The sequence below is a fragment of the Tamandua tetradactyla genome, chromosome 6 (assembly GCF_023851605.1).
Source record: "Tamandua tetradactyla isolate mTamTet1 chromosome 6, mTamTet1.pri, whole genome shotgun sequence".
NCBI classification, from domain to species: domain Eukaryota; kingdom Metazoa; phylum Chordata; class Mammalia; order Pilosa; family Myrmecophagidae; genus Tamandua; species Tamandua tetradactyla.
Genome location: NC_135332.1, coordinates 25,265,949 through 25,293,683, shown reverse-complemented (window position 1 = coordinate 25,293,683; position 27,735 = coordinate 25,265,949). Strand labels below are relative to the sequence as shown.

At 46.0% G+C, this 27,735-nt stretch overlaps 2 protein-coding genes across 10 annotated transcripts in view; one reads left to right on the top strand and one right to left on the bottom strand.

Annotated features, from left to right (window-relative positions):
• The window catches only part of ACLY (ATP citrate lyase), a 53,943-nt gene extending 48,081 nt beyond the window's left edge, over positions 1 to 5,862 (bottom strand). For 2 of the 4 annotated variants that reach the window (XM_077164390.1, XM_077164391.1), the window contains exon 1: positions 5,775 to 5,862. In XM_077164390.1, the coding sequence (XP_077020505.1) occupies positions 5,775 to 5,811 (37 nt within the window). In that variant the 5' untranslated portion in view covers positions 5,812 to 5,862. Of the gene's footprint in view, positions 1 to 2,572; positions 2,707 to 5,774 lie in introns of those variants that run through there. The other 2 variants (XM_077164394.1, XM_077164392.1) reach the window with 2 other exon arrangements.
• ODAD4 (outer dynein arm docking complex subunit 4) overlaps positions 2,922 to 27,735 on the top strand; it is a 41,964-nt gene continuing 17,150 nt past the window's right edge. For 2 of the 6 annotated variants that reach the window (XR_013177522.1, XM_077164396.1), the window contains exons 1-7: positions 16,594 to 16,855; positions 18,728 to 18,859; positions 19,115 to 19,265; positions 19,938 to 19,999; positions 20,328 to 20,493; positions 21,768 to 21,992; positions 22,208 to 22,415. Coding sequence is in view for 5 of the 6 variants with exons in the window: in XM_077164396.1 (XP_077020511.1) it covers positions 16,742 to 16,855; positions 18,728 to 18,859; positions 19,115 to 19,265; positions 19,938 to 19,999; positions 20,328 to 20,493; positions 21,768 to 21,992; positions 22,208 to 22,415 (1,058 nt within the window). In the remaining variant the exon portion in view is untranslated. Of the gene's footprint in view, positions 4,149 to 16,593; positions 16,856 to 17,549; positions 17,690 to 18,727; positions 18,987 to 19,114; positions 19,266 to 19,937; positions 20,000 to 20,205; positions 20,494 to 21,767; positions 21,993 to 22,207; positions 22,416 to 27,735 lie in introns of those variants that run through there. The other 4 variants (XM_077164397.1, XM_077164399.1, XM_077164400.1 and 1 more) reach the window with 4 other exon arrangements.

Here is a 27,735-nt window from a genome sequence, read left to right as displayed (position 1 = left end):
TCAAGCTAAGCTTCTCCAGAAGAGAGAAGTCTGACATTCCCAACACAACGGTCCTCTGAACCTGGTACCTCCCCAAAGAGGTCCAAGACCCAACTTTGGAAAGGGCAAGGGGGACAACTGGGGGACTTTCTGCAGCTGAAAAAAATTTTTTTTCTTGAGCCTCAGATCAAATATCAGACACAAGTGCCCATTTCCGTAGGATCCTAGAAGTGGGATGAAGAAGACACAACAAGGGGATGATACAAGACAGAAAAAAAGAGTTGCCAGAGCCCTCTGGCTTAGATTGGGGAGACCATTTCCAGGTTGAGACAAAGAATTTATGTTCTAGAATAGAAGCAGGGAGAAGAGTTTGGCCTCTACATACTCACCAGTTCAGGGGTAGAAAGAAACTGGCTCACAAATCCAGTGAGTGGACCAGTGGAAATAACTAATAACATAAATTGTTCAGTGAAGTCTTGAAATTTCTCTAGGGCAGTGGCTCTTTATTTGAGGTCTCAGACTCTTTTGAGCATCTGAAGGAAACTGTGGCCCATAAAAATGAACACACACCCTATCATACATAAAATTTCAAGGTGTTCACTAGTGACTTATGATATGATAGCCCAAGGACACCTACTCTAGCGACAGTGGTAAACCCAAGTTAAAGTGTACACCAATCGAGGTTTGGGGAGCCCAAATGTCTTAGGTTGTGTCCCCTGAATAGCTGAATGCTATCAGACTGGTATTAGACAGTTTCAGGGCAGAGTTAACTAAGACGCCCAGGAATTGCTACTTGGTAACAGGTAAATATTAAACCATTAGGGGGAAATCATGCCAAGAAAAACAGAAAACACACATACATACACATACTCAAGGGTGGGACCTTATGAGTTGAATGCGGTTTTTACTGCAGACCAAGTAAGTGATCCAGAAATGAGCTCACCACAGCTGCCACCGAGAGCAGAAGGAGCTTTCAGGAAAGGATGAATGAAAGAAGCCACCTGACAAAGAAGGCACCCTGAGTACACTAGTGGAGAGGAATTACTGTGGGTGTTACTTAAGGTCTCTCTCTCTCTCTCTCTGGGAGGAACAAAAACCACTCATTTTAAGGTTAGTATCTGTGGGACTGGGCTTTTTTGAGAGGGCAGGCAAACACTGAGGTAAAGGAAAAGGGCAGAATTCTGTGAATACCCCTCCTACTGCATGTAGCAAGTATAGTGCCAGAATGGAGGTAGAGATGCCAGCTGCCCAGTGTCTGGAGAGCTCTTCCCATCACCACCCCCAAGCTGTTTAAGAAGGGATGATGCACAACACACTGAATCCTAAGTTAAACCATGGACTATAGCTAATAGTACATTTAAAAACTGTGCTTTCATCAATTTTAACAAAAGCTCCATACCAATCCAAGGTGTTAATAATAGGGCAGGATACAGCAATCCTGTATTTTGTGCATGATTGTTCTGTAAACCCACAACTTCTCAAAAAAAAAAAAGGGTGTGTGTGTGTGTGTGTGTGTGTGTGTGTGTGTGTGTGTGTGAAAACTACCCCTCTGGGTAGCTGGAATCTACCAGCTGTCTCCCACCCAAATTTAAGAAATCTAAGAAGCTGAGCAGGCTAAAAACACAGAGCAAGGTTAAAGGATGGGGAAGAGGCTTGTCAGTGGACTGACAAGACCAAACTGTGCTTTGTAGTTCTTTCCCACCACTCTCTCCAAAACCCTTCTCTTCAAGGCAGATCCCAGGGACCACATAAGTTCGGGACTCCTTGGAACTGCACGGTATCTACCAAGGTTGGGGAGGGCAGCAGGCTCCGGGGCTGGCCCTTTGCCAGGCCCGACAGGAGGGCGGCAGCAGCATCCTCCAGGCCCCTAGAGGACCTTGCTTCGACCAGACTCGGCATCAGCGCCAAGAATGGGGAGGAAGATGGGCACCCCGGCCATCTGTCGCGTAGGGACTGAGCCCGATGGCAAGTCCAGCACGAGGAGGGTGTTTTCTGCGCTGCCTCCCTACGGCCAACTCCTCGCTGCGAGGCAAGGCCTCGGGCACCCTGCGGCAGTCCGGCCTCGCGTGGCGCACCCGGCTGGCTCCCTCCACTTCGGTGTGGAGTTCAATCGATTCTCGAAGAACTAAGGGCGGGCCTGAGTCCTGCTTGTGAGGGGTCGGAGTGGGGCGAGTCGCTACTGCATCCTCTACTTCCCGTCCACGGCATCCGGTGGGGGGACCCGGATGGGGGCGAAAGGCGACCCCGTAAAACCCGAGGAGGCGCGATAACTGCCCCCGGGTGGGAGTGAGGAGCGCCAGGATGGGGCAAATTTAATTTGGCGGAGGAGGGAAGCGGACGGCGACAAGCCCCGTACAAACTCTCGGAAACTGGAATGTGGGGCAGTGGGGAGTGGTCGACTGGCGGCCATCGGCCGGAGTCCGGGAGAAGGTTAACCCAAAGCAAAGACCCCAGAAACTTCCAAGTAAATGCAGGGAGGGCTCGTGAGCACCAAGCGGCGCCCGAGGAGGCGGTTCCGGGTTAGGGCAGGAAGGCAAGAAGCTCTGGGGCCGAGTGGAAGCCCCTCTTGTGGAAACAGCCGTCCGCGACTCACCTCTCAACCAAAGTCCGTGCGCGGTGCTGTCTCCGAAGGCCCAACTCACCCCGTACTATCCGGCGCGCTCCAGTCTGCAGCAGGCGCCCGAGATCCGGCTTTTGTTCCGGCCCAGGCGGGCTCCCCCATCGGCTCACGGCGGGAACAGCCCCCGGATTGGTCACACGTGTTCCCTAGCCTGAGCACCAGGTCTCCTCCCAATTCGCTGTCCTGCTTGGTTCCGCCCCAGGGGCGGGCCCGAGGGCTGCTGGGACTGGTAGTCCCGCAAATTCGCCCACCCCAGATGATTGGCAGACACCGCCTCTAGCGACCAGGCTGGGCCGAGGCCGGGCCGGGGGCGGGGCCTGAGGTGGGGAGATGGGCCAGGCGGCGCTGGGAGGAGAACGCTCGAGACGCAGGGCGGTGGCCTGATCGCTTAGGGGTTGGGCCGACCGGTGTTCACTTGCGGTGGTGTGGGGATTGTTGGCCTAACTCTTAGGACCCTGAATTTCCTTCCTCCATCTCCATGGGAGAAACTGACGTCCGCATCCAGGCTGCCTGAAATTGGCCACAGAACACTCAGTTGTTTAGTCCGGCGTTCTAAGTAGCGATGGCAGACGGAAGCGTTTCCAACTCTCACCTGTTTGCCTCGCGGCTTCTCCCGCTTGAGCGGCTGCGGCGAGGCACAAGCGGGACTAAGGTCAGATCATCCAAAGTGGGACGGAGCAGGGAACAAGGTGAGGAGGTGCTGCTAGGAGGGTGCCAGTCGCACTGCCTTTGGCCCCACTTAGCTGCTCGCCTCTATGTGGATCGGGGTGGAACTGAGAATCCAGCTAGGCATTCTAGCGCATGGCCGGTGCCCTCCTGAGGTCATTTCTGCCAGTCGCCTGCCTTTCATCTAACCCCACGCTTAGACATTGGAAAAAATGAACTGGCTTCTGCCGCCTTTCTTCACTACCTGCGATGACCACGTTTTCCAAACCAAAAACTAGGATACCCAGTCGACGGATGCTAGTGAATTTGTGGTACAAGATATTTGAAATCAGACAGTCATGGGAATCCAGGACACGTGGTTGCTGCTCAGACATTCTGGAGTTTTCCCACTTCTACCCCAGGTCCTTAGGTCTGGGGGAGCTGCCCCCTGGGTCTCAATAGCTATCTAGTTCCAAGAAGGAGTCCAGAAGCCTCGGCTACCTCAGGTGAATGGACCAACCCAGTGTGCAGAGAATCAACATTTCTGTGCCCTTCACCCAGCCCCCTAGGTCCTGCTTGCAGTGTAACAGCGTTGCGACATTTGTGAATAAAAACTTCCCCAAGCTGCCTCGCCTATCCATCCAGTTACAGCTGGGAGTGGCAGAGGTAAACTTGTTGCTCAGGCCTGAAACAAGCATTTCTGTTGATGTCATTTTCTGGACCTTTTCCTCGCTAACGTCCTTTCAAAATAGCAGCTCCTCATACCCTCTCTTCTTGGTCTCAAAATCCAGGGAGAGGCCCCAGAACTTCTCCCATCCTTAAATGAATGGGGCTCCACCCCTGACAAGAACCTCCACAAAGAGGCTCCCTGTCAAGAATCTCCTCAAGGGTAACCTTTCTTTAGGTAAAGAAAATATCTCCTATAAAGGTACACAGTTTCTGGCCTTGGTGTGTGTGGGGGCGGGGGGCTGGGGTGGAGGCAGCAACTCAGGGGTTCATGGGCTAGTGAGAAGAGTGTAGTCAGGAACTGTTATGACCTGCATAACAGTTACCCCTCTAGCTAGAAAGGTAAGTCCCTAATGGAATAGAGCAAACTTTAGAGTAGAATATAGCAAACTTTATCAATGAAAATTTTAATTTTAAAAGGAAATAATACCTTTCCAGTCCCTACCTGCACCTCCAGCTTTCCCAGGGAAGACTCTTTCCCTGTCCTGCCGTGCCTACACTGAGGTTTCTCTGCCCCTAGTTTTCATCTTTCTGTTCTGTGAAGTAAAATCTCTAAGCAGGGGAGCTCTTCCAGATGAGGTTAGTGGACATGTCCATGTCACTGGACACAGAGGGATGTGGCTACCATCTCTATGCCCAGGCCTTGGGCATTTGACCTCAGTTCCAGAAGCCTAAGACTGGGCTATGACTCCCTCCTAGATTTTGATCCATTTTAGCTAATGTTTATTGAGCACTTACTGTGTGAAAGGCAGGGATGCTAGCATGTAAATCCTCACAACAACCACTTGAGTTAAATGTTATCATCATTTTGTGGATGAGCAACTGACGTAAAGATCCTCTGACTCCAGGTCACTTGCCCTTTCCACTACAAGCTTCTGCAAGTGAGGAGGAGAGAAAGGAGACCATCTGGGGTGGGTCTCCCCATTTGACTGAGCACCTCAAGGTCCAGAGTGTGCTTTGTTCATTTGGACAATTGCAGTGCCTAGATTGTATGCATGGCTGAATGAACACTGGAATAAATGCATAACGAAAGAAGAAAAGAAATTGTAGGGGGAGAAGGGAGGAAATGCAGACAGGAGGACAGTCTACCTGGGTGTCCAGTTCTAAATCCACTTCTCCCCCCTTCCGAAATAGCCAGAGACAGGGGCTTACAGCAGAGGCCCATCCTGAGTCCACTCTAGGAAGAACCAGGACTGTTCCACTCCTCTACCACTTACTTTTTTTGTTGTTGTTTTAAAGACTATCAAACTTACAGGACAGGTACAAAAATAACACAAACCCCAAATACATACTAAAAACTCCAGCATACCCTTATTGTCCCAGATACTCAGATCCATCAATTTTAACATTTTGCCACATGTGCCATATCATTCTATCCATCTATCTATCCATCCATCAGTCTATCTTCTATCTGTCTATCAATCCATTTTCTGAACACGTGTGTACCTCTCACTTTTGCCCAGCACTGACCAGCCTCCAGTTGGAGCCAAGGGCCCATGTGTCTGGTGGAAGCTCCCCAGAGAGGTGCAGACAGGAGGGGAACAGAGGAGTTCCCCTCCTGTCTGTTGAACTGGTCATCCCTCCTGCTTCCTTCGGGGGCGGTAACTCTCCCATTGAGGAGGTAGCCTTGGCGCTCAGGGACTAAGGAGTCTCCAGCAAGACCAACCAGCTCTCAGCTGGCCCCTTCTCATAGTCACCCCAATTTTGCTCTTATTATCTTAAAAACTGCTACTGCTCACCCCACCCCTACACACCGAATGACAACATGAAACCTTTTGGTTCTTCAGCCCCTTCCTGTACCCACCTTTCTCCCAGTCTCTCCCTTCAAAGATTCCTCCCATAAAACTGTTATGCAGTTGGTATGTTTGAACCCTGCCTTCTGGCAACTGCAACTTTCCATTGTTTGATGTCACTGATTCTTGCAGCATAATAAGCTAACCAGGTTCACCAGCTCACTCCCAGTAGCATCTGTGTCCCTTCTCTGGCCCCATTTCTGCAGAAGAATTTGGTATCTGAAATGTTTTCTAACCCATGGGGTGGGACTCCTCGCCTTATCCTCACTGTGATGTAATGAGAAGAGAGAGCAGAATCGTTATCAGAAACTGGTATTATCATAAATTTGTTTCAGTAAATATTCTTTTGTGTTTTGTTTGTTTTTTTGGGCAGAGCCTGCAGCTGCTGAAATCAGCATTGCTTTTAATTAAACCATATTCTTTCCAACCAAAAATTAAAGGAAACATAACTTCCACTGTTTCCTTTCAACCAGAGGGGTTCCTGTGAAATTCCCTTCTCTTTCCGGAAGCCTTCCCATAGGAAGGGAGCTTACAACTTCCTGTCTAAGGCAGACCCTGCATAGCTCCTCCCATACCCTCACCCTTGGCTTTTTTTTTTTTTTTTTTTTTTTTTTTTTTTTTAAAGAGAGAGGGAGGAAGGGAAGGAAAGACAGAGAGAAGGAAGGAAGGCTGGAAGGAAGGGAAACATCTTTTAAACATTTTCTTGTTTTATTATATTTTGTTTGTTTGTTTGTTTTTTACATGGGCTGGGGCCGGGAATCGAACCGGGGTCCTCCGGCATGGCAGGCAAGCACTCTTGCCCGCTGAGCCACCGCGGCCCGCCCCACCCTTGGCTTTTTATGTGACATGTTTAACCTTATCTCTGAATGTGTTTACAATTTTTGCCTCTTTTCTCTCCTTGACATATTTTGTGTTTGGAAATTCTCTCAATAGCAAGGAACAGCAGAGGTAGCAGTGAATAAATGAGAATTGTCAGACTCTGTGGGGGCCAAAGTCCTTACCCTGACAACAATCTTAGAGTTTGGGACTATGCCTCACCCTAGGAGGTTTGGAGGCCACATACCAAACACGGCTGTATTCGCTCCTTTCCCTCATGACTTAGGTGCTCTAAGTTCCAAGTGATTCACAGCTCCTTGGTCATGAATACATAAAATGTAACCAAATGAAACCTCAGAAATCACCAAGTACATCCCTTTTATTTTACAAAGGAAACGTAAGGGAAACTGAGGCCCAAAGAGGTGACCTTACTGCAGATGGGAGTAGATTGATGCACTTTGGAAAAGAGTTTGGCATTATCTAGCAAAGTTGAAGAGTCACATATACCAAGGGCCTGCAGTTCCACTTCTTGTTTTAAACTCAGGAGCATCTCAAATGCACATGTGCCAGGAGATAGTGCAAGATTGTCTTAACAGCACTGTGATGTGGCCCCCAAACTGGAAGGAGCCCAAGAGTCTTTCAACAGTAGAAAGGGTGGATAGGTTATGGTAGGGTCATACAGTGGAAGATTTGGCAGCAGGGAAACAATGAATGAACTGCGGCTACACACAACAACATGGATGAATCTCAAAGATATAATGTTGAAGGGAAGGGACAGGAGGGCGACTGAGGCAGTGATTCAAGAGTGCGGCTGACCTGGGAGAGCCTTCTGTACCACATGCGGCCACCCTGGTTGCAGAGGCCGAGGAACTGAGAGGCAGAACGTTAGAGCCTGGCGCAGAGGCACAGAGCCCTGGAGCCAGGGGGAGTGCACGAATGGGAACATGGGACTAGGAAGTAAGCCAGACCATGTTCCCTGGGCCTACTACTCTCACCTGCGCAGCCCCATGAACGGTGACTCACCCCACACCCCATACAACTGAACCCTGTCACCCACTCCCATTCCCCGCACTCCAGGCGCCCCAACACCACCAGCCCCCACTGCACGTACCTGCCCCACACCCCTGCCCCAAGTGCAGCCCAGCCCACCTCTCCTGCACCCCTCCTGAGCACTACCTCCCCCTCCCTGTTCCCTGCAGGCTGTTGCCAGTGCATAAAATTTACGGCCACTAACCTCCATACCTAGGCTACCCCTGCCCCCCTGCCCATAGTGTCACACAGCTTCACCCCCCCCTCCCTGAACTCAGCACTCCCAGCCCCCAATCACGTCATTCAGCTCTGGGAACTGCATGCTACAGCAGACCTAGAACAACACATGCACACAGCCCTCAGCCTCGCTTCCCAGCTCTGAGAAAGTGCCAACCTGTGCAGCTGGGTCACATCTGCCCCCAACCCAAGAAGGCGTAACGCCAACCTGCTGCCACAGCTGTACGCATGCACACAAAGGGCCCCATGTCTTACACCAGCACACACTACGCCCCCCAGAACAGTGCACCCACACCACTGCATCCTCCTTGGCCACTGGCACCCACGTTCACAAGCACCAGCGTAACATCCCCAGCCTGCGCCCATGCCTAGGCTGAAGCAAATCATGTACTGAGTGCTCCACCCCATGCCCTGCTCCCCACTGTGCAAGCATCCCACAAACACAAGGCCTGAAACTACTGAAAGAAATCAACTCCCAAAGTAAATCAATCAAGATATTTACATGCCATGAAGACAGCAGAAGATCACTAAGCATATCACAATGCAGACAGTTACAACCCTGCCTAATGATCAAATTAAAACACCAGAGACACAAACATTGGAACAACTAATCAAAGATGTTCATGCAACTCTATTTAATAAAATAAATGGGATAGCAAATGACATAAAGGAGATCAAGAAGACAATAGAAGAGCATAAAGAGGAATCTGAAAGAATAATAAAAAATAGCAGATAACATAGAGATTAAAGACTCTGTTGACCAAATGAAAAACATACTAGGGGCACACAACACCACATTTGAAGAGACAGAAGAAACAGTAAGTGATATAGAGAACAGGATAATTGACTTCGAAGACTCAAAACAGAAAATGGCAAAAAAGATGGAAAAAATTCAATGGAAATTCAGGGAAATGATAGACCAAACAAATATAAGACTGATTGGTGTCCCAGAATGAGAAGAGAAAAGTAAAGGGCTAGGAAGAGTAGTCAAGGATATAGTGGGGGAAAACTTCCCAACCCTCATAAAGGACATAAATATACAAGTCAAAGAAGCCCAACAAATTCCAAACAGAATAAATCCAAATAGGCTTTCCCCAAGGCACATACTAATCAGTCTGTCAAATGTTGAATAGATGTGAATGAATATGTGGGGCATTTGATGAGACAAAATAAGACAGAAACAAAAGAACAAGAATGGTATGGTCACCTTTAGAAAATGCATATAAGAAAACAGCGGCCTAGATTGTAAACTTTTAGAGCAGACACAGTAAGTCTGGAGTGGTGATTATTATTTCTGGATTTTGAGAGGCTGTTTTATGTATATAACTTGATATTTAGAGATAAAAAGGAAGCCGAACAGGTTGGGATTAAAGTAATTCAGAACATAGGGGTAAGGAAGACAGAGCCTATATTTTAGAACCATAGATACTCTTTCCAACAGGAGAAAGATTTATTTGGTCTGGAACTGAAATTTCCTATAGTGCATAATCTAAATCAACCTATCTGTATAGCTCATTTGAACAATTGAAACACAGGGAGCACAGAATAAGAAAGAGGTCCTTTAATCATGTATAGATTATTATAATGCCTGGATACATCCTAGAGTATATTAAGCAGATAATCAAAATATTGGCAAACTCCCCTGAGGAATGGGGCAAAAATATGGAACTATTAAACCTTACCATCAGGGAATCCCCTGATACTGTGTCAAACTTTAGTGACACCCAAATCAATAGGCCATGCCCTTGATCAGGAGGCTTATTCTTGTGAAGCTTAAGTAGGTAGCGGAGACGCTTAGACTACTGATAGACATGCTAAGAGTTACTTCTGAGGACCTCTTTTGTTGCTCAGATGTGGCCTCAGTCTCTCTAAACCCAACTCTGCAGTGAAATCATTGCCCTCCTCCTACGTGGGACACAACATCCAGGGGTGAAAGTCTCCCTGGTGGGAGATGACTCCCAGGAATGAATCTGGCCCTAGCACAGTGGGATCAACAATTCCATCCTGACCAAAAAGGGGGAAAGAAGTGTAATTAATAAAGTATCAGTGGCAGAGAGAGTTCAAATAAAGCTGAGAGGCTACTCTGGACGTTGCTCTTACGCAAAATTCAGTTAGACCTTGCTACCTGTCAAAACCTGCCAATCCCCAGCCAAAACCATTCCAGCCAATCCTAAAGAACACCTAGGGCAATATATGATTCCACAAGGGTTCCACGCACTAGAGTAACTTTCCAGAAACCTACAACCTCCAGATGGGTCCCTGGTCCAGGTAAGTCCTGAAACCGAGAAGCCACAGCCTCTCCAGAACATCAGCTAGTTCCATCTCCCTACCCCATATTAGTGACAGACCCTTTCAATATGAGGCATTTAGAATTGACATAGCCCAAACAACCCTAAAGAGAGGGATGGAAAGATCAAAGGTGATGATGGAGTTGTATAGAGAAGATAGGATTTAACAAATGAATATGAATGCTGAATCATTAAATTGATATCTCTTTTAGTCTCCAGTATTTTAGAACAGCTAGAAGTAAAAATCTAAAATTGTGCAATTGTAACCCATGTCAAAGTCTGAAATATGTTCTACAACTAAGTGTGGTGCTGTGCTTTGAAATTTATAGCTTTTTTGTATATATGTTATTTTTCACAAAAAAAAAAGAAGGAAAAAAAGTCAATTTTGATGACAAAAAAATATTTAAGCCCTCTAGCCGCCTATATTCTGGAGCAGCTAGAAGGAAAAATATGAGAGGATCATATAGTAGCCCATGACAAACTCTCGATCTGTCTAGTAACTACTTGTTGAAGAGTGCTTTGAAAACTATTGCTTTTTTCTTTCTTTCCTTTGTATATATGTTATACTATACAATAAAAAAACTTAAAAAGACTATGAAAGAATGATACAAAAATGATATACACATGTAATGTTGAACAGCAACAAAACAGAAAAAGTAGATAAAGAATGATTCAGTTTGTAGAGTAAACATAAGCAAAACAAGATGGTGTTATTTGTGAATGGATATACACGGGTGAGAAATCTACAAAGAAAAGTAAGGAAATGATTATCACGAGAGACCAGCAGCCAGTGGTTCTTTCATTCAGTACTTATTTATTGTGTTCACCAGGTGCCACACGCCACCTGGGGGAACTGGGGAAACAACAGTGATCATCCTTGCCTCAGGTAGCTCACCTTCTGTCATGGGAAGCAGACAATACACCATCCATAAAACAAAGAAGTTAGAAGAAAAACATCGACTGGAGTAATAGGATCGAGTGCCCAGTTAGAAGGTGCAGGGCAAGTGGGTTGTGGTATGAAACAGGGTGGGCAGAGTGGCCAAGGTGAGATTTGTGCATATACTCAAAGGAGGGGAGACAATCAGTTAAGTCGTGTCCAGGCAGAGGGAGCAAAGGCCCAAGGAAGGAACATGTTTGGCATTTTCCTACTCAACCAACAGTAAGGAGGCCAGGTGACTGGAGCATAAGGAATGAGGGGGAAAGCAGCTTTTATTCTGAGAGAAACAGGGAGGAGTTTTGAATGAAAGCATAGAGGAGTGACATGCTTTGACTTGCATTTTAGGAGTATTTTTATTGCTGTGTTGAGAGGGAGCAAGGAAACCTAGTTAGAAGGATAGTGCAGTAATCCAGGTAAAGAGCTGATGGGGGCTCAGCCAAGGTTTTTTGATTTGCTAAAGCTGCCGGAATTGCAATATACCAGAAATGGATTGGCTTTTATAAAGGGGATTTATTAGGTTACAAATGTACAGTCCTAAGGCCATGAAAATGTCCAAATTAAGGCATCAACAAGAGAAACCTTCACTCAAGAAGGCCAATTGTGTCCGGGGTTTCTCTGTTCCATAGGAAGGCACGTGGCGATGTGTGCTGACCCTTCTCACCTGGGTTGGTACAAAATGGCTCTCTCAGCTCCTGTGGGTCCTTCTGGTTCCTCCTAGGGCATTTTCTTACTCTTAGCATCTGTGGGTCCTCTCTCAGCTTTTCCGGGGCAAACTCTGGATTTCATCTCCCAAGCATCTGTGTTTTTCTCCAAAATTTCTCTCTCTTAAAGGACTCCAGTAAATGAATTAAAACCCACCTTGAATGGGCGGGGCCACATCTCCATGGAAACAACCCAATTAAAAGATCCCAATCAACAAACAAGTCTGCCCCCACAAGGCTGGATTAAAGAACATTGCTTTTCTGGTGTACCCAACAGTTTCAAACCAGCACACCAGGGTAGTAACAGTGAAGGTGGTGCTTACCTGGGGAGGGCGTGGCAGGGCAGTGATGGAGCAGTAATTAGGGTGGGGACTCTTGGGGAACTTTGGGGATATTGGCAATACCATGCTTTTTTACTTACCTGTGTGGTGATTACATGAGTGTTCATTTTATAATGATTTATTAAACTGTACATATATATTTTTTAATGGGCACTGATTTTATTCTTAGCTGTTTTAGAGAAGTCATAGGATTTTGGAAAATTCGTGCAGAAAATACAGAGTTTCCATATATACCCCCCCATACACACACAGTATAGTTTTCCCTATTATTAACATATTGAATTAGTGCAGCAACTTTGTAACAATCAATAAAACAAGATTATTATAATTGTACTGTTAACTATGGTCCACTGTTTACATTATGGTTCCCTGTTATGTTGTACAGGCCTATGCTTGTTTTTAAAAACCGTAAATATGACCTACATTTTCTCTTTTCACTACATGAAAAATTATAATTCAAACTGTACATATTTTATGTATGTTTCTGTATCTACATTCTATTTCACAATAAAAGAAGAAATAAAAGGTAACATGAGGAGCCCAGTTAGTTAATGGCTGAGATGTGTTGGAATCCATTTCTTGCTTCTTTACCTTATCTTTCCAATCTAACCCAGGGCCCGAGTCCCAGTAAAACTCACCTATATTCTGATTCTGTAGGCTGAAGTGAATTATCTCCTCACCCTCCGGCCTTCATTTGTGAAATCAGGAAAATGCTGCCTGGCTCCCTCTGTCACTGAGTTTGCAAATTGCCAAAAAATTATACACACATTGTTATTGCTATTTTGTTTTCTTTTAAACAGCTTTATTAAGGTATAATTGTCATATAATAAACTGCATTTATTTATTTATTTTTAAACTGTATATATTTAAAGTTTTATTTTAATGAGTTTTGGCCTCTGGATACACCCATGTAACCATCATCACAATAAAGATCATGAACAACTTTCATTCCCCCCACTAAATTGCCTTGTGCCCCTTGGTAATCTTTCCCTCCCTCCTCTGTTGGTGCTGTGTTCCCAGGTAGCTGATGTTTTGCTTTCTGCCAATATAGCTTAGTTTACATTTTCTAGAATTTTATATACATGGACTTTTTTGTCTGCTTCCTTCCACTCAGCATAATTATTTGTAGATTTATACATGTTTTGCACATATCTGTAGTTAATTCCTTTTTATTGTTGAGTAATATTTCGCTATATGGATATACTATGATTTCTTTAACCATTCACATGTTGATGGATATGTTTCCAGTTTGGGGCTATTACAAATTGTTTTTATGAATATGCATGTACAAGTCTTTTTATGAACATATGCTTTGATTTCTCTTTGGTAAATTCCTAAGAGTAGAATGACTGGGTCATACGGCAGGTATACGTATGACTTTTTAAGAAGCTGCCAATCTGTTTCCCAAAGTGGCTATACCATTTGACATCCCTACCAGCAGGGTATGAGAGTTCCAGTTGCTTCACTTTCTTCCCAATACCTGGTAAGACGAGTCTTTTGAATGTTATCTATTCTAATGGGTATATAGTGATATTTCCATGTGTTTTTTTTTTTGCGTGTGTGTGTGACTTTTAATTTTTATTTTGCTAATGTCTAATGATGTTGAGCATCTTTTCAAGTGCAGACTGGCCATATGTATATCTTCTTTGGTGAAGCAACTGTTAAAATCTTTTGGCCATTTATTAATTGGATTTTTTTAAAGCGAGTAAGTGTTCTAAGAGCTCTTTATGTACTGTAAATGCAAATCCTTTGTCAAATATATATTTTTCCTGTTTAGTAATTTATTTATTTCCTATTGTGGTAAAATATACATAACATAAAAATCATTTAAAACATAAGTGGACAATTCTTTGACATAAAGATATTGACAATATTCGAAACTTTCACCGCTATCTATTTCCAAAACCCAGATCCTGGGTCCCAGCCCAGTTCCCTTATATCCTGTTTCCGTGGCCTACGACCAAGTCCTTCACCTCTCTCAGCCTCCATGTTTCATCTGTGAGACCATCATCCTAAACCAAAACTCACATTCAATGAGCAATAACACTCCATTCCCCCTTCTGCCATCCCCTGGTAATCATTGTTCTGCTTTCTGTCTCTGTGAATTTGCTTGTTTTAATTATTTCAGATAAGAGAAGTCGTTAAATATTTAAGGTTCATCTTTTATGGCATATGGCTATCCAATTGTTCCAGCACCATTTGTCGAAAATATTATATTTTCCCTACTGTATTGTCTTGGCAACTTGTTGAACATCTATTGGTCACATATATGTGGATTTACTTCTGGACTCTCTATTCTGTTCATTGATCTACAAATCTATTGTTCTAGTTTGCAAGCTGCTGGAATGTGCTATACCAGAAATGGAATGGCAAGTTGCAGGTGTACAGTCCTAACGTTGTGAAAATGTCCAGATTAAAGCAAGGCTAAAGATATGTTCAAAGGCATCCAGGGAAAGATACCTTGGATCAAGAAGGCTGATCACGGTTTCTCTCTCAACTGGAAAGGCACATGGCAAACATGACGTCTGCTAGCTTTCTCTCCAGGCTTGTTTCATGAAGCTCCCTCGGGGGCATTTTCCTTCATCATCTCCAAAGGCCTCTGGCTGCATGGGCTCTAGTGGCTCTTAAACTTTTTCCAAAATGGTTCCCTCTTAAAGGGTTCCAGTAAGCAGCCCCATCTAGAATAGGTGGAGACACATCTCCATGGAAATCATCTAATCAAAAGTTACCACTCACAATTGGGTGGGTAACATATCCATGGATAATCAAGAAGCCCCCACCCAGCAATAATGAATGAGGATTAAAGGACATGGCTTTTCTGGGATACACCACAGATTTAAACCAGCACATCTATCTTTATGCTAATACCACACAATCGTGATTACTGTAGCTTTAAAATATGTCTTGAAATCAGAGAATGTAAATTCTTTAACTTTGTTCTTCTTTTCCAAAATTCTTTTGGCTATTCTAGGTCCTCTGCATTTCTGTATAAATTGTAGTCAGTTTCCACACAGATGTCTGCTGGGATTTTGATTGGAATTGCATGAAACCTGCAGAGTTCCTCTTTGCCGGAGGAAGGTTTTTCCAATTAACTTCCAGTCACTTCAGGAGTAGTGTTCAACTCACCTATAAGCCCACCTGGATTACTAAAACAGTATTGGTTTTAATTCAGTTCTCCTTAAACATCTTTTACACATGCACACCCCCTGCCTCCCTACACCTCTTTCTGCCTTCACACTCCTCCTCATCCTGCCTTGGACCCCAGGTCCCCATCCAACCCATCTGTGAAACTGTCTCTAATCCATCCCAGGTGCTGACTGAATCATTCACCCGTCTGGGTCTCACAGCACTCAGTCCTCCCCTCTCTCATAGGCACGCAAATCTGTGAATGACTTAATATTACTTGGGTAGCCATTGCTTGTTTATGTACCCATTTCCCTCATCAAACCGAGCTCTTCGAGGGAAGGGATCATGTTATCACTTACCTTGGTATTAAGGGCATCTTTTTAAAAAGTTAACTTTTTATTTTGAGACACTTGTAGATTCACATGCAGTTGTAGGAAATAATACAGAGAGAACCCATGGACCCTTCAGCCAGTTTCCCCCATGGTACCATCTTGAAAAGCTTTAATACAATAACACAAACCAGGGAACTGAAACTGTTACAAGCGGCTGATCTTATGCAGATTTCCCCCGTTTTATACATGCTTGGTGTGTGTCTGTTTTACATTTAAATTTTAACAAAAATTTATTTATCTCCTACTATGTGCCACACAGCTTGTTGAATTCCGGGAATACAAGGTCAGAGAAGGTACCTGCCTGATTATTGGTTACAGTCTTAGCGTGGGGAATAAAAATTTTGAAAGGAACGTGGTAAAGGATCGTAACTGAGCTACTCAGGGAGCTGTGGGAACCTAGAAGCATTTGTTCATTTGGTTGACGGGTGTTAAGGAAAAGGCAAGGTCTGTCAGGAAAGGCCTGCCGCTAGTAGGTGGCGAATAAACGTGTTAAATTGAGTGTCGAACCCAATGTATTTTCCACGTACGCACATTAAAATCCTCACATCCATGAAGGTTGTATTATCCTCACTAGCAGATGACGAATTTAAGGCTCGGGTCCCTCCTGTGCTTGTGCAGGGTCACGTGGTTAGTAAGCAACAGGAACGAAGACGGCCAAGTACTCTGACTCCAAACCCAGGGCTCTTTTCTTCGGATGGCGGCATACGGTGCAAATCTGCTTGCCACCTATGCCCTATCGCTATTTGAGGAATTTTATCCCCAAACCGTTTCCTGTTTTCTTGGCTACCTTATATCCGGGCGTCTCCCCATAAACTGGACACGTTGCAAGTCCGGAGAGAACAGGTGAAGCGCGCGACAGCAGGGCGCCGCCACCCCGCCTCCGCCGGCCACGCGCACAACACTCCACAGTCCAGCGCGCCGCAGCACGGGCGCATGCGCACGTTGGCGGCGGTTGTCCGGGGATTCAAGGCACTGCCGGAGTAAGACGCATGACCGGAAGTAATTCCGCGTCTTCCCGTTGCTAAGAGACGGGGCTTCCACAAGCCAAACAGAAGTTCTAGGGCTTCTGTTCCTCCCTTTCTCCGCTTTGGTGCCTTCAAATCCTCCCAGCATGTCGGACCCGGAAACTGAGGGCTTGCGAAGCACCTTTCCTTCCTATATGGCGGAGGGCGAGCGGCTCTATCTGTGCGGGGAATTCTCCAAAGCCGCCCAGAGCTTCAGCAACGTGAGTCGTGCCCTGAACCTGTCAACCATCATGACTTGTAACATTGACCTGTAACATGACCTTTAACATTGAGGTCCTGATAATGCCCGGAAGACCCACATTCAGTTAACTACCAAGAACCCATTATTGTTTCTATTATTCTCCTGTTCCTGGTTGACACACCACTGATTATCTTCATAAGTTACAGATGAGCCTCATGGTTGGTCATTTCCTACCAATTCCATTTACCTTGATCCTGATTGTTAATAACCATCCTCTGCAATAACACTGACCCCTTCTCTCTTTTTTTTTTTTTTTTTTTTTTTTGCGTGGGCAGGCACCTGGAACCGAACCCAGGTCTCCGGCATGACAGGCGAGAACTCTGCCTGCTGAGCCACCGTGGTCTGCCTTCCCCTACTTTTTTACTTAAAAGTTTCGTGATTAACTGGCCTCCTTCCACTGAGCAGCCTCAGTTTCCCACCACTGGCTGGGGACTGACTGAATTGCAGGCTGCGTGTAGAAGTGATAAAGTCTCTGGTACACAGTAGTTCCTAGAAGATGGTCAGTAAATAACTAGCAGTTTTATATGTAACCTTAATATAAATTGCCCCACCCACACTGGGGGACGGGGTGTTGTTTTAAGGTATCATGCCATGGCAATGCTAAGGGCAATACAAGCCTAAGCTGGAGGTCCTATTATTATCCCATTTTACAGATGAAGAAACTGATACAGAGGTTGAATAACATGACCAAGGTCACTGAACTAGCAAGTGGCAGAGGAAGGATTCAAACCCAGGCACTCAGACTCCAGTGCTGAAGTGCTAACCAGCATACTATACTCCCTCACCCTCACAAGTAAGCTATAAAATATTCTTATGACCATTTATTTTGATACAAATGCCCCTTTTCTTATTCGACATGAAGTGGTAGGATAGCCATCTAACCAGTCCCAAGACTCCCCGTAAAGTCAAGTATTTCAACTGCTACCAAGAGTCTTTTGTCCCTTCCAACCACAACCACACACAAAGCCTTTGGGCCAACAGTTGAGATCAGGAGCCCTGCCCCCACCAGTCCCTCTCTCAAATTGCTGGACCATGTCCCATCCTCCAGGAGCCCAGGCAGACAGTTAAGTACACCCCGAGGGAAGGTACGATTGGGTGACAAGTGGCCTGTTTCCACGAAAGACAATAACTACTTCTGCTTCTTAGAAAAGTAGAAAGGTCTTAGAAAGGGGTGGGTACAGTCAGCTGCCTCTGAAAAGATGGTACAACACAAAATATGGTAATGATCTCAAACAGGAGAAAAGAGGACACTGGGAGTGGGGGAAGCCTTCCACCCTCACTTTGAGGTTAAAACCATAGCTTTATTTTTCCTGGCTTTCTCATTATAATCCCCTGAGATAGTGATTAGTTCTCAATTAGTTACGTAAAAAGAGAGCATTAATGGAATGATTAACCCATGTCACAGATCGTACTAAAATCCGTTTTATTTGTCATTCAAATGCTTAGCTTCTGATATTTGTTCTGAGAGTCTTGTGTAGCCATTTCAGGTTTGTGGTTAAATTTGATGTGCGCCAAACAGATCCTGAGTTGTTATTTTTTTGCCTGAGTGGATTGAAGGGATCCCATGTAGCATGTTTGCACATCTCCACCAGTGGCTTTCACAAATAGCCCGTGATTCAACCTTGTTCAAGTGAGCCACATGCAGATAATAATATTGACTGAGCACAGTTCAGTGTTGTGCTGCTTTCGGTTTGGTAAGATCCAGAGGCCTGTCTACTGTCCTAAAGAGTCCCCTCGAGCCTCTGGCAGGAACAACTGGGGCTGCCTTTTTCAGTCAGCTTCTACCTTGACCTGCATGGCACCTGTCAACCCTGAGTGGTTTCTTTCTCAGGCTCTTCATCTTCAGAATGGAGATAAGAACTGCCTGGTTGCCCGCTCCAAGTGCTACCTGAAGATGGGAGACTTAGAGAAATCTCTGAAGGATGCAGAGGCTTCACTCCAGGGTGATCCGACTTTCTGCAAGGTGACTAGATGGGTGGAAGGAGTCAGTTTGGCTTTCATCGCTACCATTGCCTGCAGTAGCCTCTGGTTACAAGCAGTTAGAGAAACAGCCGGACTGTCTACATTTTGATGCTACTTTCTCTTCATGGGTCAGTTGCCCAGTTTCCTACCCCTGTAATCCAACCTTGACCTTCAACCTAGGACCCTTCTGTTCCACCACTCCTGAGTCCAGTAAGGCCTTGTCTGTCCACCTTGGTCTGATTTTCTCTCATTCCAGGGGATTTTACAAAAAGCTGAGACCCTGTACACCATGGGAGACTTTGAGTTTGCCTTGGTGTTCTATCATCGAGGCTATAAGCTGCGGCCTGATCGGGAATTCAAAGTTGGAATTCAGAAAGCCCAGGAAGCCATCAACAACTCGGTGGGAAGTAAGTGATCATGGAGTCTGTGGCCTTATCCAGGAAGGCTCTTGGAATCTTTAGGTTTGGAGGAAGGCCTTAGGTACAGTAGGTGATCCCAGGTTTGGATTTGACTGCTGCTGATTTTGCGGAGGATGAGAAACTGTCAACTTGGAGGGCCAGTCCCCTGATCCACTGTACTGAGCACTGCAGCATCTGTTTTTCTCAAAGTCAAATTAGAATGGCTGTTTCAAAACAGGCCTTTCTTTGGGCTGGTGTCATGGGATAGATGGGGTCAGGCCAGTCCTTCGCTCAGCCTTTCCTAGAGTCTGGCTACCTCTCTCACTGTATGCACCCAAGGGGCTGACCATCGGCTCAGTGATGGGGGAGGTGGGAGGAAAGTGAGAGCTTGCCATGGGTTTCAGACCTGCAGTCAGCAGTGTAGAAATGGTACAGGATTAGTAGAGCTGCTCCTGAGTTTGGAAATGTGGTTGCCATGACCTTGGACCAGCAGAGGCTGTCTGGCTCCTAGAATAGTGTTATATCAAATAGCCTGTACCGTTTGCCTGGTAGGCTGGCTTGGTTAGCTTTACCACTGCCTCTACCATTTTGCCTGCCAAAGTCAGCTGTTTCTGCATAAAAATAGGTGATAGGTCATGCGTGGGGCCAGAGCCAACCTGAGCACCAGCCCTTTCCTTGCAGGTCCTTCATCCATTAAACTGGAGAACAAAGGAGACCTCTCCTTTTTAAGCAAGCAAGCTGAGGTAAGGGGACTTGTTTTGTGGCCCTGTCCGTCTGAGGGAAGAGGCCATGTGTGGGTGGGGAGCATAGGCCTCAGTGGCCTTCTTGCCTGGGAGCCATTAGCTCCTGCCCATCATGGGCAGCGTGGGGTTCTGTCCCAGCTCCGGAGGGGTCTTGGGAGTCCCAGACCAGGTGGCAGCCAGGGTCTGACACACCTCATGGTTCTCAGCCCACAGAGAGGTCCTGGAGGAGGTGAAAGAGAAGGAATCTGGGATCACAGGCTCTGGGGCCATGGCTGGGTACGCTGTGCTCCTTGTTGAGGCTCTCTTGAATGTTGCTCCATCTTCCCAGCATAAGAAAGCCCAGCAGAAGCCTCATCCTGTGAGGCACCTCTTGCACGACACCAAGGGGGAATCCAAGCGGAAGGGCTCGCTCAAGAGTGAGAAGACGGTCCGCCAGCTCCTGGGGGAGCTCTACGTGGACAAGGAATATCTGGAGAAGCTCCTATTGGATGAAGGTTTCAGACACTTTGTTTATAAAGGGGGACTTGGGCCACGGAGATCTGGGGAGGATATTTGTGCATGATGCTGTCATGTAATGTTAGCCAACATGTACCCACGGACAGGTTTTCCTAGCATTCTTATTTTACAGATGAAGAAACAGGCTCAGAAACACTGTCAGTCAGCTGAGGACATATATAAGTAGGGAATGCCACAGCTCAGATTTGAATCCTAGCAGACCATTGTCAGAGCCAGTGTTCTTAAGCACTCTGGGGTTCTGGGAGGTTGCTGCAGCGATTCAGGCTCCTTTACCACCACAGTCCCTGAGGGGTGTCTGGGCCTTCAATCTGTACCATAGACAAAGGGATTCAGTGGAGAGAAGGGGCACCCTAGACCATTAGTCCTGAAATATCATCTGGTCCAATCCCTCCTTTTACATATGAGGAAATAGAGACCCAGAATGGGGAGTACTTGTTCAAGGTGACAAGTGGAGTTGACACAAGAACCGAGGCCTCTAACCTCCAGTCCACTGCTCTTTCCACCACACTGTGCTGTCAGTGACAGAAGGATGACAGAACCTTGAAATAAATGTCTCACCCAAACCCAGGATGGTAAGAATATTTCATTAGCTGATAAGCCTGAGCATGAGTCAGATGCCCTGAGCCCTTGAATCAAAGACCCTTACTCCAGAATGCATTTCCTAAGTCATCTGCAGGATTCCCTGCAGGTCTCTGTCTCAGGGGAAGCTTCACCACACCTCCTCCATAATAGACCTGAATGCTTTCTCTCCTGTAGAGGTTTGCCTCTGTGAAGGAGAGTGTGGCCTGAATGTGACCCCAGGTGGCCTCTGGTCAGGCAGGTGGGCAGGACTTTCCCAGCATGCATTGGCCTTCTTGGCATCTGAGGGATCACTTGACACTGGCAGTCTGGGCCAGGTCATGCATTTAGACTCAATCTTCTCTGATGACACGACTTGAAACGGGACTGCCCAGAAGGCTGGGAGGCTTCTCAGAATGCTGCCCACCAGGTGCCTCTTCCACCAACTCCTCCTGCCTTGGCAGAAACGGCTCCCCATGCATAAGCTCTGTACCATGGGAGTGGCCTCTGTATCATGGCCGAGGGCTCTGGCCTCACCCTGGACTGCCCAGGGCCTCTTGCTTTCCTCACTGTTTTCTGTAGCCCAGGCAGAGCTCCTCACAGAAAACTGTGCATCAGGGTCCCCAAGGCAAGAAGAGGTGACTTCCTTAGAAGCCTGTCTCACTTGGCTCCTCCTCATACCCCTTCCCCACAGACCTAATCAAAGGCACCATCAAGCATGGCCTGACTGTGGAGGACCTCATCATGACTGGCATTAACTACCTGGACACCCGCAGTAACTTCTGGAGGCAGCAGAAGCCAATCTATGCCAGAGAGCGGGACCGGAAACTAATGCAAGAGAAATGGCTGCGGGACCGGAAGCGCCGTCCCTCACAGACTGCTCGTTACATCCTTAAGAGTCTTGAAGACATTGACATGTGTAGGTGCTGTTCTCAGCATGGTGGGGGTGGAGGGGCAGATGCCTCCAGAGAACCGAGAGTACCCTGGGCCTTTGCCAGGTGGGTGGGGGAGCACTGCAGTCACCTGAGCCCCTGCCTCTCTGACCTGTGGGTGGCATCTTGGTGGAGGGAGGGATTATCCCATCAGCCCTGAGGAGGCTGCCCCCACCATCACATCATCTCTGTCCCTCCCCAGTGTTGACCAGTGGCAGTGCTGAAGGGAGCCTTCAGAAAGCTGAGAAAGTGCTGAAGAAGGTTTTGGAATGGAACAAAGAAGAGGTGCCCAACAAAGATGAATTGCTCGGCAACTTATACAGCTGCATAGGGAATGCCCAGATTGAGCTGGGGCAGATGGCAGCAGCCCTGCAGAGCCACCGAAAGGACCTGGAGATTGCCAGGGAATAGTGAGTGTGCGGGGAGGGCCAGGAGGCCAAGCCCCATGGGCCTCTGGGGAGTAGGGGTGGGCACAGCATCTTGGCCTCCTGCCAGGGATGCTGGCAACTAAGCTACCTCTTCTGGCTCCCCTTGGCACCCCTGAGTAGACCCCCCTGGAGGTAGAGGCCACACACCCAGGGCTGAGAGTAAGGGGAAAACTGAGATTGTTGGATTTTTTGCCACAAAGGGGGACAGAAGTGGCCCGAGACTCCTAAAAAGCTCCCAGTGGTCTGACTCTTGGAGGTATTTTCATTCTTATATCATCTAAACAAGGATTCAGGAGCCCCAGACCTACCAGGCATTGGCCCAGGGGAACAGACACAAGAGTCATTGGCCTGTTGATGTCAAACAAAAAGTGTCATGGTTAATTAATTGCAATTGTGATCACTGACATGAAGGAGAAGTACAGAATCCAGTGCAATGAGAAGGAACACACAGGGTCAGTGGGAAGGCCCTGAGGTAGGAGAAAACTTGGAGAATAGAGTCCTACCAGAAAGAGTGGCCCGTGTGGAGGCTGTAGGAAGTGGGTAGGGGCTGCATCAAATGGAGCCTTGCAAACTAGGGAGCAGTTTTGGCACCTGCCCTTCCAGCTGTAGGATGTTAGGTGAGTCATGTAGCCTCAGTCTTCTATCTGTAAAATAGGCATCACGATAGGATGGAAGGGAGGATGAAATGCAAAAATACATGTAAAGAACTTAGAAGCCTGCCTGGTATCCACGCAAATAATAATGATATCACCTCTCTCAGAAACCAGCTCCTCTAAGGGATACCATCGCTTTTCTGGGCATCCTGGTCCTAACCCTTGGAGTCGTTCTTGACTCCTTCCTGTTGGCTGTCTACCCATCCACAGTTAACTCGATGGCCTGTGTCTGATTATTCCATTTTTGCTTGCATTGCCACAGTCTTAGGGTGAGCACTGCTGATCTCCCAGCCTCAGTCCCATGCATCACCCCCAGAAACACACTACTCATCATCTGTCACTTCTCCTTCTTCTGCTGACAGATGTTTGGCCCCTCATGACCTGCAGGATGAAAACCAGACTCCTTTGCTTTGGCATTCGAGGCTCCCTCTAAATCCACTTTTCCATGCTGTCTAGTCCTATATGAATCCTCCATTCGGGTCAAGTTGTATTTCCTGAATATTCTCTTCTCTACTTATCCAAACCCTAGACATCCCCATGCTCAGTTTATTTCTTAGCCAACTCCAGCCCCCAGAACTAGAGTTAGCACATATTTGCCATCCCAGAATTATGGAAAAAAAAAAAATGACTTTAGAGACAGGCGTGTCTTTGATTCCTGGCTCTGCCATTTAGAAGCCATGTGGGCTGGATTGAGTTGCTCACCTTCTTCACTCCAAGAAGGCACAGAGACCAACTCACAGGGCTTGTGACAATTAAATAAGATAGTGACATGGGTGGACCAGTGTTTGTGAGGGCCTATTAGTTCCAGCATCACATGCACCCCACTCTCTCCCACGTCTTCCTCGTGCCATGCCCCTCCTTGTCTGACCTGTCCCTCACAGTCCTGGCCTCCCCTTTCTGCCCACCCAAAGCCTACCCTCTTTCGAGGTGCAGCACAGACCCCAGCTTGTCTAAGTGATCTTCTTCAGTGATCCTAGCCCTCTCTGGACAACTTTGTACATGATTTTCTTGCATGCTTTCTTATTACTATTATTATTTCTTATTACATATTATGTTATAACTAAATTAACATCTAATAAGTTAATTTCTCCACTCATTTATCATACCTAACAGTCCCCACTCTAGAAGGGGAGACCGACATCAGAGGTGCTGTAACAGCAATGGGTGCCAGCATGGCTGAGGGTCCCAGAAGAGAAGCCAAGGGAGCACTGCTGGAGAGCCACGGGGGCTTCCGTGAAGATAAGGAGGGTCAGCAGGGTGGACGAGGGGGACAGAGAAGGCCACCCTCGGTAGAGGGATGTGGCAGGGCTGGGGGCCAGGACCAGTGGGGAGTAGGAGGCCCTGGTGCCATGCTCAGGAGAATGGAATGTAGCCTGAAGGTCCTGGAGCTAATGAAGGAGTTTGTTTTTGCACAAGTACTATAATGTTGTACTTGATTCGGACCTGAGTGCTGTCTGGGTGGTGGTAGATGGATGTTCAATGTATAATTTTTTCACCTTTTTTTATATATTTGAAAGTTTTTATAATAAATGTTAGGGAACAGAACAAAACAAAGAATGAATGGTGTTTAGAGCAAAACTTGAAGGTCCCACCCCACCACTACCCCTCTCCCCCTCCCTCACCACTCCCCTCACCTGTCTGGGACCACACTGGCCCCCTTCCCATGTATTTCCCCACACACTTGTGTACACACACACATACATAGGGTCTTTTAACAAAAGCCATTTGTTTTTGTGGGTTTTTAAAAGGAGTATGTCTTGAATAGAGCCTCTGTTGAATGTCTCTGTAGGAAGGGGCTTGGCCTCACACAGTTATTCATTTAACTACATGCTGCGGATGGACACTTGCCATTTTGCCCTTGCAAGCAGTGCTACAGTGGAACTCAGCAGATAGCTGAGTTTTCCTGTGGGATAAGACAGAGGGCCTTAGGGGGAGGAAAGGCTTGATCCGATTTGCATTTTAAAGAGGCAGGTTTGGCAACTGTGGGGAGAATGAATCAAAGGAGGAGAGTTCCGTGGAAGACACACGCTAAAGAGAGGTTGTTCAGGGCGAAGGGTGGGACCCCCACATTGGGCGGTCACCGCTGCCAGAGCGGAGGGGGTGGTGGGAGCAGGACCGGCTGGGCTGGAGGGACTCGAGGTGCGAGGATGAAGGGGAGACGCTTGCCTGGGAAGCAGGGAAGGGAGAGAAGAGGCTGGCTGAGGGGATCTGGGGCTGGTGGAAGGTTTTATTTTTTGTGTGGGGAATGCTGTTTTGTAACAGAGAGACTTAAACAAGTTCATAAAAATAAAGATCTGATGTAGAGGGAGCAATTGTCTTTTTCTTTAAGGAAATATCTTCATCTTTTTTTCCCCAGATGACACGTACTACTGTAAAACTGTTTAAATAATAACGGATACATTGAAAGTCTCCCTCATAACCTCATTTCCCCTGGATAATATTGTTAATAGTTTAACTTACAGTCTTGCTACCTCTTTTTAAAATGACCACTTTTTTTTTTAATATAATTATTCCACCAAACATTTTGACAAGGGCCACCTTCATGTCCCTGTTTGTCAGGCTGTAAATGACAGGATTCATGAGGGAAGGGAATAGAGAGTGAAACACAGACATAAAGAGGTTCATTGATGACGGGGATTTCAAGATGGAGCAATGACTCCAGAGGAGAACAAGGCTGCCACAGGGAGGTGGGACATGCAGGTGAAGCAAGTTTTAAACCTCCCTTGAGCACATAGAATCCTTAGAACAGAAGAAAAAAATATGAACATAGGAAACAGTCATTAAAATGAAACATTCAAAGGCAAAACAGCAGCTAGCAATAATAAATATATATTCTATGTCAGTACTGCAGGGTGTTGAAAATAGATGGTAATTAATATTTCAAAACTTTAACTTATGTGTGAGACTAAAGCAAAAAATGTTTATTTGGTACAAAATTTATATTTTGACTAGTGCATTTCCTAATATAACTTATGTGGACAACTTAATTGAACACCATAAGTACATGGAACCTTGAGTAGGGCATGAGGTTTTGTGGGTTTGTCCAAAGTGAGCCCCAATAAATTCCAGAGTGATTTGAACAGTGAATAAAAAAGTATTTGCAAAGTCCCCTTGGGGGAATGGTAAGAAAGGGGGAAAATTCAACTTCCCCAAGTGGAAGATTCTTGATATTCTCACAAGCAGTGGGGACAACCAAAGCAATAGGCTGAGCCCGCAATCTTGGGGTTTGTTCATATGAAACTTAATCCCACAAAGGACAGGCTAAGCCTACTTAAAATTAGGTCTAAGAGTCACCCCCAAGAGAACCTCTTTTGTTACTCTGATGTGGCCTCTCAGCCAACAGGACATGCAAACTCACTGCCCTCCCCCTCTCTACGTGGGACATGACTCCCAGGGATGTGGAACTTCCTGGCAACATGGGGCAGAAATCCTAGAATGAGCTGGGACTCAGCACCAAGGGATTGAGAAAGCCTTCTCAACCAAAAGGGGGAAGAGCAAAATGAAATAAAATAAAGTGTCAATGGCTGAGAGATTCCAAACAGAGTCAAGAGGTTATCCTGGAGGTTATTCTTACACATTTTAGATACCACCTTTTTAGTTAAGATGTAATGGAGAGGCTGGAGGGAAATGCCTGAAAATGTAGAGCTGTGTTCCAGTAGCCATGCTTCTTGAAGATGATTGTATAATAATATAGCTTTTGCAGTGTGACTGTGGATCGTGAAAACCTTGTGTCTGATACTTATCTACCTTTTCGACAGACGAGTAAAACATGTGGATTAAAAATAAACAAATAATAGGGGAACAAATGTTAAAATAAATTTACTAGATTGAAATGCTAGTGATCAGTGAAAGGGAGGGGTAAGGGGTATAGTTTGTATGAAATTTTTCCTGTTTTCTTTTTCTGAATTGATGCAAATGTTCTAAGAAATGATCATGATGATGAATATACAGCTATGTGATGATATTGTGAATTACTGATTATATATGTAGAATGGAATGATCATATGGTAAGAATGTTTGTGTTTGTATGTTGGTATGTTAAATAAATATATATATATATTTCATATATATAATAATAAATATATATTCTAAAATTACATTTTTTAACACAAACGGGACCATCCATTATATATTGTCCTATAATCTGAATTTTAAACTTGCTTTATTGTGGACATTTTTTCATATGCAAAAATCGCTGTGAGGGCATGGATGATATTTTGGTTGTTTCCAATTTTTATTACTATAAACAGTGCTTTAATGTCTGTTCTTGTCATAGTGTCTTCTTGGAGTAAATTACTATAAGGGGAATTTCTGCATCCAAGGGACATTTTTGTATGTTGTTGACTGATTGCCCTCCAGAAAGTTCCCAATAATTTCCATTCCCAGCCCTGGGGTACAAGAGGGATCTGTGTGCCCACAGCCTTGCCAGCCTAAGCATCTTCCCTCCATGTTTATTTTCTTTGGCTGCTTAAGTAAATACCATGAAATGGGGCAGGTTAAACAATGGGAATTTATTTGCTTATGGTTTGAGGCTGGGAAAAAGTCCAAATCAAGGGCCTCATCAAAGCAATCCTTTCTTCCTGAGGACTATGGCATTCTGAGGCTGTCGGCGATTTTTGGTCCTTAGCTTGTCACATAACAAGGCACAG